General features: G+C 34.0%; 1 protein-coding gene across 1 annotated transcript; it reads right to left on the minus strand.

Moving 5' to 3' along the window:
* Window positions 1-7454: 7454 nt before the first annotated feature.
* On the minus strand, window positions 7455-11437 carry LOC145789407 (AP2-like ethylene-responsive transcription factor ANT). Its single transcript, XM_082912272.1, has 8 exons — window positions 10763-11437; window positions 10119-10662; window positions 9696-9778; window positions 9327-9415; window positions 9015-9088; window positions 8866-8916; window positions 8693-8769; window positions 7455-8323 (listed from the first exon to the last, which is right to left on the minus strand). Exons 1-8 carry the CDS (start codon window positions 11076-11078, stop codon window positions 7731-7733), a joined length of 1827 nt encoding a protein of 608 aa, XP_082768398.1. The 5' UTR covers window positions 11079-11437; the 3' UTR covers window positions 7455-7730.
* Window positions 11438-11669: the final 232 nt, after the last annotated feature.

An 11669-nucleotide genomic window follows, 5' to 3' on the forward strand; every position in this document is an offset into this window, starting at 1 on the left:
GATCTCTAGGGATCAAGCTTGGAAATCTACCTCTCTCTAGAATTCCTCTTCCTCTCTTCCTAGAGCTTCTCTCTCCTCCTTAGAACAAAGATATAGAAATGATAGGTTTCTCTCTCTCTGACTGCTGATTTAACACTCTACCGGGACACGTGGCACTATCGGATTGGTTCTCCTAAAAAAGGTGACTAAATGACAAGACATGTGTAAGACAAAGTGTATACAACAAGCTAGATGACATGGGCACTCCGGCAGGTAATGATCTCGGCTTAGGAAAAAGGCTTCGGCAAGTAAGGTTCCAATGACCTCGGCTAGGAAGGATAACACTTGACCTAGCTGTGCCACACCTCGGCTTAGATGTGCCACACCTCGGTCTAGGTCATTCCAGTCCCGGAACAAGATCACTAGGTGCAAGGATCAGGGATCTAGGATGCCTAGATGATAACATCTCGGCCTAGATGATGCACATCTCGGCCTAGATGATGACATCTCGGCCAATATGCCTAGGTGATGGTGGAGGTCAACTAAAGTGGTTCCAAGATGGTCCTAGGGGTAAGAGGTTCAAATGTGTTACCTAGGCTTGGCATGACCTAGGCTTGACATGACCTAGGCTTGGCATGACCTAGGCTTGACACAGCAAGGAAGGAACAAAACATGCAAGCAACACTTAAGCAAAACATGACAAGATTCATGAATGTAAACTTAACAAGACAAAGTTATGTGAATACACATGAACATGACTAAGACATGAATATGGGTTGTTACACATTCACTCTTTGGCATTTGGTTTGGAGAAGACATTCTTTTTGGGATGGATTTGGGTTGCTGCGTGCTTTTACCTTCTTTGGTACATCGACATGCCTGGGTTGAATTTCTCGGGAGCAGAATTTCTCTAGAGAGAAATTCCGAAGTGCAGAGAAAATTGGTCAAAACACAATGAATCTAGAGAAATTCAAAATTTCTCTGGAGAGAAATTCCGAAGTCTAGAGAAATTTGGTTGAAACACAGAGAATCCAGAATTTCTATGGAGAGAAATTCTGAATGAAAATTTCTCTGGAGAGAAATTTCTCTGGTGGGTGAAACGTAGTGAACCTCGCAGCTTTGATTTTTCTCAAGGGACGGTGGGTCAGCAAAGCATCAATGATCCGATTTTACTTACCATTTTTCATCATATTTGGTCTGGGAATCACCTTCGGAGGATGGACTTTCATAATGTTCTTGGCCTTCTTCACCATCCTTTTAGTAGGTTGGTTTCTTCTTGGTACTTCTTCAGGAATTTGATCCAGTTGTAGCCTTATGGTGTGTACCAACTTTAGTTTAACAATTGCTTGTGGATTTCATGTATGATGTACCTAAAATCACCAGAAAATACTCTGATTTGCACCATTTTGGGAATTGGATGAGGCATTTTCAAAACATAGAAAATCAAAAAAATTGAACAAACCAGAGAAAAATTTCTCTGGATGGAAATTTCTATGGGTTAAAATTTCTCTGGACAGAATTTCTTCAGATCAAATTGAGGGACCTTAGACATTATGAAAATATTAGATGTCCTTTATACTATAAAGTCTTAATGCCAGGGACCCTAAAAAAAAAAACCCCTATTAGTTTCATAGTCTTTTGGGTTATCCTACAATATCTTCTAAATATCTAAATTATGGTTATTTAATTGGTATATAATAAGATTTCAACATTTTTCTTCTTCTTCTAAACAGACAAAAAGAAGTCTTTCTTTTCGTTTTCTTCTACTCTGTTATTTTCTTTGTGAGTTTACTATACTGAGTTTACAAGTAAGTGTTGGGAAATTTGCTGGTCATTAATTCACTTTGCTGCACACAAGTGATTTCGAAGGTCGTTGTATCTTGGGGGGAGGAATACCATTTAACTCGATGCATAAGAGGGTAATATTCCAAAGGAGAGCGCAATCTGCGTGCCTCGACCACCATTCTAGCTTCTCTAAACTTTCTCTAATAATAATATTTATTTGTTATTTTTGGCTTGTTATTAGTTTGATAATTTTATTCTAATAGTAAATACTGCTTAATTTTTTCCAATAGTCTTAGGAATGATAATTAGGATTTTTTTGTTAAAAGTCGTTGGGTTGATTATAGTTTTATTTATTATTTTTAAAAAAATGTGGGATTTGATGAAACCAATCCTTGAGAAGTTTAATGGTCAAAATTTTAGATGTTGGCAACAATAGATGAAATTTTGGTTAACTACTTTGGGTCTTTATTCAGTGATTCATAAAGCTACTGTTTCAAAAGGAAAAGAAAATGTTTCTAAAAAAGAAAATGATTTTGGTAAAAGTGAAACTTCTAAGGCTGTAGAAATTGTTGAGACGGGAAAGGATTCAACTTCGTCCAAAAATCTGATGATGATGATTTTGATGAAAAAGATTATCTTTGTTATCATAGGATTTTAAGTGCTTTATCTCCTTCTATCTATAATATTTTTTGTAGTACAAAAACTTCTATTGAATTATGCGAAGTACTTGATTTTAAATATGGGTCTGAAGATACTGATCTTAAATGTTATTATGCTGAAAAAATTTTAGAATTTCAAAATATTTTGTATGATCTAAAAAGAACAGGAATGGATTTATCTAATATTTTTTTGGTTGTTCAGTAATTAAAAATTACCTCCATCTTGGTCAGAATTTGGTGGAATGTTAAAACAAAAACATGATGATTATACCTTTGATGAATTGTTAGTATCTCTAAATATTGAGGAAAAGCACAGTTCTGATTTTCAAGCCAAGGCACTTTTTTTGTAGAAAATCTTAAACCCAAACTTTTTAAATTCAAGACAAATGGTGCACACAAGAATGGGAATAACAATCTTAATAATAAATCAAAAGGAAAAAGATATTATTCAGAGAAAAATAGTGCCTTTGTTAGGTGTGTGGGAAAACTAATCACACTGCTAGAGATTGTTATCATCGAAAAGGTCAACCCCATAAGCCCCGTGGTTCTCTAGTAACCTTTAAACCACAAGCTAATGTTATGACTGTGGGGGCCAACTCCACTAACCCTGCTAGCAGGTATTTTATTAGTGATCCCAAGTTAAATATTGTTTTTAACTCAAATGATTGGTTTATAGACTCGGGTGCTAATGTTCATGTGTGCGCTAATATAAATATTTTTTCACCTTATTATCCGGAATCAAGCACAAGAACTGTAAGCATGGGAAATGGGAGCTTGGCTAGGGTACTAGGTGAAGGACAAGTTAGGCTGAAATTGACATCAAGCAATATAATCACCTTAGATGGAGTTTTGCATGCTCCTAATATTAGGAAAATTTTAATTAGTGCATCTTTGGTAGTTTAGCATGGTTTTCAAGTTATTTTTGAATCAAATACAGCTGTAACAACTAAGAATGGTAACTTTATTGGTAAATGTTATCTTTGTGATGGTTTCTTTAGTCTTAATGTTATGGATTCTGATTTAAATAAAATTGCATGTTATTCTTTCTCTCCTTCTTCTATTGCTAATGTGGAATGTTCTAATACTTGGCATGTAAATTTGAACACTATTAAAAGAATGATGAGTTTAGAATTAATTTCAAAATTTGTAATTAATTTAAAGGAAAGATGTCAAATATGTGTATAAGCTAAACAAACTAAAAAACCTTTCAAATCTGTTGAAAAAGATACATCTTTGTTACAACTTATACATAGTGATACACATGACCTTAACAATGTGTTAACTCGTGGTGAAAAAAGATATTTTATTACGTTTATTGATGATTTTCTAAATATTGGTATGTATATTTAATAAGTTACAAAAGTGAATTATTTGATAAATTTATGTATTAAATTTAAAATATATAAAGCTCGTGTAGAAAATCAATTATAAGAGAAAATTAAAATCTTAAGGTCTGATGGAGGAGGCGAGTATGCACCAATAGAAATGGAAGATTTTTGTGAACAATATGGAATTATTCACCAATAGTCTCCACCTCATTCATCACAATCTAATGTAGTAGCAAAATGTAAAAATCAAACATTGCTAGATATGATAAATGCTATGTTAGCTAGTTTCGATTTACTTAACAATTTGTGGGATGAAGCTTTATATTCTGCTTGTCATATATTAAATAAAGTGCCTTAAATAAAAATTCGGGAAAAAAAACCTTATGAAATTTGAAAAAAATCAAAAGTCTAGTATAAAATATTTTGAAGTGTGGGGGTGCTTAGCTAAAGTTCTAATACCAATTACTAAGAAAAGAAAATTAAGATCGAAAACTGTTGATTGTGTATTTATTGGATATGCCTTAGATAATGTTGGTTATAGATTCTTAGTAATTAATTCTGATAATGTTAGATAATGTTGGTTATAGATTCTTAGTAATCTAGTTATTATTAATGATACTAAGAATTTCTTATCTAGCAATTTTGATAGGAAGGATTTAGTCCTAGCTAATGTTATATTGGGTATTAAAATAATTGAAAGTTATAAAGGAATTGTTTTGTCACAAGAGCATTATGTTGACCGATTGATAAAGAAATTTAATTATTGCGATGTGAATTGCATCTACTCCATTTGGTCCTAATATTCGCTTAAAGAAAAATATGGGTGAAAGTATTTCTCAACATAAATATGCTCAAATAATAGGATCTTTGATGTATCTTTCTATTTGCGCAAGACCTAATATTTCTTTTATTGTTTGTGTATTGAGTCGTTACACTATTAATCATACTTTAGAACATTTGAATGCAATTGAAAGAACTTTTAAATACCTTGAAGGTACAATAAATTATGAAATTCTTTTTTGTGGGTTTCCTGATGTGGTAGAAGGATTTAGCAATGCTAATTGAATAATTGAATCTGATGAAACTAAGCAACTAGTGGTTATGCGTTTACTTTAGGTGGTGGTGCAATAGCTTGGAAATCTTCCAGACAAATTGTTATATGTAGATCTACCATGGAAGCATAATTTATTGCCTTAGATTTGACTTGCACCAAGGCCAAATGGCTAAGGAATTTATTATCTGATTTACCATTATCTGATTAGTCTTATACCTATTGTCTCTATTCATTGTGATAATCAAGCAACAATTGCTAAAGCAAAAAAATGCAAATTTAAATAAGAAAAAAGTGACATATTAGAACAAGACATTATTCTATTAAACAGTTATTATCTCAAGGTGTTGAAGCACTTGATTTTGTGAGGTCTGAAAAGAATATAGCAAACCTTTTTACTAAAGGATTAGCGTGCAGGCTAGTCGTTGAATCATCGAAGGGAATGAGACTGAAACCCATAAATTAATCATTGCAATCGATACCTAACCTTTGTGATTGGAGATCCCATGAATAAGGTTCAATAGGTAATAACGAAGTTGATGGGTGACTTGAAAGAGCACTAAAAATATTATAGGGAAATTCCTTGGTCCTATTCCTATGGTGATAGTGGTCACTATTGTGATGGGTTGTAGGAAAAGCTTAGCTCTGAATGTATCCAAGGTAGGATTTATGCAGGGTGTTGGTCACAAACCACCTTTGGAGGATACACCTATATAAGTGTGGCAGTGGGGTCGCTGTTGTGGGACATTGGGTTGCTCCCTAAAGATACTTGTAGAAATAAGATGTGTGCATGACCGTTTAACGCGCAAAACTGTTCCAGAACCATGATAATTGCCCTGTACTGTGCGTGTGGTAAGTCTATGTTTGATCACAAGGACTTAGTTCAAAACTTTGTTTACTATGGTTTCTTCAAACTGAAACGTATTAATACTAAAGTGGAGGTTTAAGTCTGGAAAGCACCTACACCCATTGTGCAATAAAAACACTCTTTTCAATTTTAAATTATGTAGGGGATTGTTATTTTGTAATTTTAAAATTGTCTTCAATTTTATTTATTTTATTTGATATTTGCATTTTTTTAGGAATAAGTTTATAACGTTATATTAGTTTCCTAATTTTTTGGGTTATCCTATAATATATCCTAAATATATATATATATCTAAATTATGGTTATTTAATTGTGTATATAATAAGACTTCAACGCTTTTTTTTCCCCCTCTAAACAGACAAAAAAGAAATCTTTCTTCTCCTTTACTTCTGCTCTGTTATTTTCTTTGTAATTTTATTGTATTGAGTTTGCAAGTGAGTGTTGGACAATTTAAGGTTCGTTAATTCACTTTGCTACACACAAATGATTTTGAATGTCGTTGTATCTTGGGGATGAACACCATTCAACTCGATGCAAAAGGTGTATCGTTCCTAAAGAGAGCGTAATCTGCGTGTCTCAACCACCATTCAGACTTCTCTAAACTTTCTCCCTAGTAATAATATTTATTTGTTATTTTTAAGTTATTATTAATTTGATATTTTTATTCTCATAATAAATCTTGTTTAATTTTTTTCTAACTACACACGTGGGGAGTTCTCTCAATCAATGGCAATGAATTAATTGTTTTTTCAAATGTCCACACCATACCAGGACATGGAATTGCTTTTTAGGTCCGACATTATTACTAGTGAAATTATAAGTATAGTCGAGTTGAAAAAGCTAAAAGACATTTTTAACAAAAAGGCTTCAAAGAAAATAGCAGACAAAGTCCTAACAAAACAATTATGACCATTACGAGATATCCTAAAATAAACAATCCAATGTCCTCTCACTTGAGAATCTCTACAAACCCTTTTCTGAATAGTGGGAGGGGAATGTGGTGTTGTTGCCTTTAGGTAAAGGTCAGAGAAGAGCAAAAGAGCGAGTTGGCAATGATGGTGTAATGTAGATTGGGGAGCAGATTGAGGCATGAAATGAGGCATTGTGGTCAAACTTATACGAAACCCCCTTTTGCATTATTAGGAAAACACTGAGCTGGTTTTGTACTTACCAGAAGAAACGCAGATGCAATTATATGGTAATCAGAAAAATGTAATGTATACCAAAAACAAAATATCTAAAAAAATGAACTTTGAATCTATGAATTAGATTTAACACTAATACTAAGAACAACACGGAAATTACAATGGAAATTTAAAATTAAACCAGGATATGGAAAGTTAATATTCAAAATAAATTATAATCTGTTATGTGTACTTAACGTTTTTGTAAATTTACATATTTTTCATTTGGAGAGTGGATTGATTTTTTTTATTTTATTTTATTTATCTTTTTAACTTTTTAACTGTTAACCTAAGGTTAAAGACTCGGGTTAAAATTTTTAACTTTCTTAAATTTGAACCATGTTCTCAATATTTTTGATAAACAGTATCTTACAAAATTTTCGTACATAAATAATTTAAGACCAAATAGTGTGTCAATTTTAGAAGATACAAGCTATTTTGAAGAATATATTACTTTAAAATGATACATCATTTTATATTGATTTTAGGCATAATTGTTTTTTTCATTTTAATTGTGCTAATAATTATGAGTGACCTCTATATTGCCAAACATCATTCCATGGAACTTGAATCATTAACCCTTCTAAACCATTCCCTCCATTCTGCAAAATCTTCATTCAATATTTAACCAAAAGTTTTCAGTTAGGAAAAGCTTCAAACACTTGGGTTACATACAGATAACTGGGTCCCCACCCTTGTCTTCTATTTTAATCCCCATTTTCATCCCGCTAAAGACCTTTAAAAAACTGAGCCAAAATCCTACATCCCCTTATCTTTTTCCCCACCCAACACCAACAATTTCTTTCTTTTCTTTTCCTTTCCTTTCCTTTCTTTGTTCATTCAAAGACTTTACATGTAACCAAACATAGACAGCCTTTAGGTATCATTCCAAGCAGCAAAAACAGGCAAGTGAGCCATTGAGATTGGAGCAGCAGCCCTCAGCTGAGCCGATGGAATCCAAGCCAATGGCGGTTTTGCAAAGAGCATTGAGGGACCGGTCTTATCCGGGCTAGCTTCCCTTGAGCTGCTCAAGCTTGTAACTAAAGAGGAAGGATTCGAAAAATGAGTCCCGAGCTTCGCTGACTCATCCATGATTTGCTGGCTAGTATTCACTGTATCAATCCCAATCAAGTCCTGCAATGCCACAGTGAAAGAAGAGTTCCGATAATTCCCATTGCCGAGCTGCTTTTCATCGACAGAGCTCACACATGCATTTTGGCAAGCCACCATTTTCCAATCTGAGCTATTCCCATTGTCATCATTGTTCTTAGTAGAAGGGTTGTATTCAATGGTCGCAATGTTTGGTTCTCTCTCTTTGTTTCGCTTAGCTAGCTCTCCGGCAAGTAGAGTATTACTGGCACTAATCCTTTCCACATCGTATCGCGATATGTCAAAGTTAGTGACAGCATTTGATCCGCGGAACTTGATTGCAGCTATGTCATATGCTTCTGCTGCTTCCTCTTGAGTGCCTGAAATTTAATTCAAAAAAAAAAAAAATAAAATTAATCTTTATCACTAAAGAATATACATTTGAGCCTTTAATCAAGGAATTTAGTCAGGAGAAAACAGCTTTAAAGAAAGTTACAGTGCTCTACTGAGAAACAGCTATGCATACATACAGTATAAAGTAAATGATGATCAGCCTTATGAAAGAAAGCATCAATAGTTGCTCAATAAAGTAAAAACATAGGAGAGCAGACAGTGACATAAAAATTGAATCCTCTAAAAGTTTTTGAAACACACAAGGATTGATGATCCTAATAGAGACACAAACATATTCACTACTTATAAATTGATTCACTTAAATGATAATGAAAATGATTAGCAAAGTAACTTACTGAATGTGCCAAGATAAAGATCCTTGTTTCCGGCAACTCTGCCAATCCGAGCTTGCCATCTTCCATGCTGATGATGCCTGTAAAACCCATAATTAAAACTCAAATTTTAGGTGGGATTAAAAAATTATGATTAAAGAAAATGGTGTTCTATAAAATCGGATTGGGAATAAAACCTTGTCACTCCTCTGTACATCGAAGCGCCCCTAGAAAACCCACTACTTTTCCTGCAAAGTAAAGCAGAGAGACATATTAGAAATCACAATCACTCTATTTTTTCATTGTAATCTGCAATCAGTGTCTACAAGTAGTGTAACAGTTTTACCTTCTCAAGTGAGCAACAAATTCTTGGCGGGTCATGTTCTTCATATCCTCGAGTTCTTGCCGGTAATTCTCCAACTGCAAAGAGAGCTCAGCAATGGTTATTTTTATGTTTTTCATGTTTCGAAAAACAAAATAATGAAAATGTGTTTTCCATTTTATGCAAAAATCATTTTCAAATTTGAAAACTTTTGACGTATTTAAAAAGTGGATTCTTCTCGAAAATTTTCCTCCAAAAACAATTCACCAATCAAAATTTTGATTTTGTTATTTTTTTGAAAAATGAAAACAAAACCAGTACAGAACTGAATCATACCGGGAAGTTGATGTGGGTTGAGGGTCCCCAGTATTTAAGGGCAGCAAGATCATAAGATCTTGCAGCCTTCTCTTCCATGTCATAGCCTCCTAAAGTCCCCGCATATTCAATCAATTAAAAGGCAACAATAAAGTAAATTGTAAATTACTCGCAATTTCTTATTATTGTTAAAAGAAATAAGCTTACCCAGATAAACTGAAAAATTCATCATATGATTGGAATAGAATCACCAAGCATGAACATGACAAGTAATAAATATAAAAAAGGAGTTAGATCATGAACACAAAGATCCCAATATATTGCAGTAAAAAAACAAAACTTACAAACACAAAGTGTAAAAGAGGTTTTTGTTTTTGTGTTGATACAAACCTTGCCTTCCTTTCCTGGTCTGTCCTTCCTTCTTGCTACTATTGTCCCACAAATGTGCTTCAAATCTACCAGTCCATCTATGCCTGGTGGAGGTATATATGTATTGAGATTAAAATTCAAACATGAATAGATAAAAGAAAAAAGAAAACAAAGTCACTTCAAAATTAAAAGAAACAAAAAGAAAATATTTGGCAGTGTCTAAAAAAACTAGCAATCATAGTAGAATATTCGAAATTTTCACATAATATAATAATTTTTAAGTGTTTTCAAACAAGAAATCATTGGCCAAAAAGGCAAACTATAGAGAAATAGAATGGAAATATCAATGATAAATAAACACCATGGAGAAGAAGAAAGATGATGATGATGATGATGATGATGATGATGATGATGAAGGGATCAGACAAATCGGTATGAACTGACCTTGTGACACCTCTATACTGTGAAGTTCTTTGCCCAAAAGTATCAATAGACTTCCTATGAACAGGTTGCTTTTGAGCCACTTTTGAAGACCCTCTCTTCTTTGTTTCAATGGCCATAATTTCAGTTACAGTGGGTGAGATCTGTCTTGGGGCTGTGACACAACTTGACTGAGAGCCAGGGCTCATTGACAAGCTCAGAGACTGTAAGTTCCCAGAAGCACCTCCATCACCAAGCATACTGTTGCTCAGCTCTGAATAGTAGTGATGACCAGCCATTGTAGAGATCTCAGTGCTTTCTTCTTCCTCCAATGGAGTCTGGTACAACCCATCATTGCATGAAAGCTCAGAATAATATGGGTGGTGATGATGAACTTCAATCTCTCTCTGGTTTTGCCTAAATGGTTCTTGATGGATAAGGTCTAGACAGTGTTGTCTGTTGTTTTCTTGCCCATCATTTTGGTTGTAATACATGCTGTCTAGGCTCAGTGCCATTGTTGCACCACCCAAAAAGTCCTCTAGCTTAGGGGTTGAATTTGGCACCATCCCTATACAACCCAAAAAACAAAAGAGTTCTTTTTTGAAAAAAACATAGAACACAAAACAGAAAGAAGGTAAAAGAAAGAGAGAGAACAAAGCAAAGCAAACCTTCTTGTTGTGATCTACTGAGTGCTTCCATGATAGAAAGAGAACTATCTGATTTGAAAGGCATAACAGACAAGGGAGAGTAGAAGCCATTGTTTTCTCCAACACCATAACAGATTGCAGAGCTGTTTAAGTGTGGAGGAGAGAGATAAAAGCTAGTTGGAACAGCAGTGATAGGAGAGGCTTGAGGTTGATGATTGAACTGATGATGATGATGTGGGTCTGAAGTAACCTCCATTTTTATCTGGGGCGAAAGAGAGAAACCTAACCAGTTAGTATTGCTATCGTTGCCATTGTTGTTGTCATTCATGGACTTCATCTTCTTCCTCTTTTACTCTTTCTTTTTCCCTGAGAATTTCTTTGTGTTTCAAGGTATGTCAATCATTGGGGAGCAAATGAACTAACCATTTCAAAAAATCTCATTGTTTGCAGCCCCTCTCCCGTCTGATAAACTTGATTTTTCTGTAGTCTATGCACATCCCCCACAAAATCTCTCTCTCTCACTCTCTCCCTGCTTCTCTATCTTCAAAGAGAACAAAGCTGGTCCCTTTAAACTAAACAAAAAGAATGAGTTCCAGCAAGCAATGCTGGGGGAGCACCCCTGCATTCCATAGGGATCTGTGTATAATAGTATTTTGAGGTGAAAAGGGTCAAAGACCCCCAATTCTTTTGCTTTTCTCCTCAACTCTCTTCCCCTTGCTTTTTTATTTTTATTTACTATTTTTATTATTTATTATTTTTTTATATTTTACATGTAAATGCTTGAGATCTCGGAATTTCGAAACTGGAATGCGTCAAAAATTTTTTTTTTTGGCTGTGTTGAATTAATGTTCATTCTTTTTTTTTTTTTTCAAGGGTGGTTATATGTAAAGGTGTGATAAAAAAATTAGATATTTTGTATCAACTCAGT

This window comes from Camellia sinensis, unplaced genomic scaffold (assembly GCF_055761805.1).
Source record: "Camellia sinensis isolate YWXY unplaced genomic scaffold, ASM5576180v1 Unanchor3, whole genome shotgun sequence".
NCBI lineage: Eukaryota > Viridiplantae > Streptophyta > Magnoliopsida > Ericales > Theaceae > Camellia > Camellia sinensis.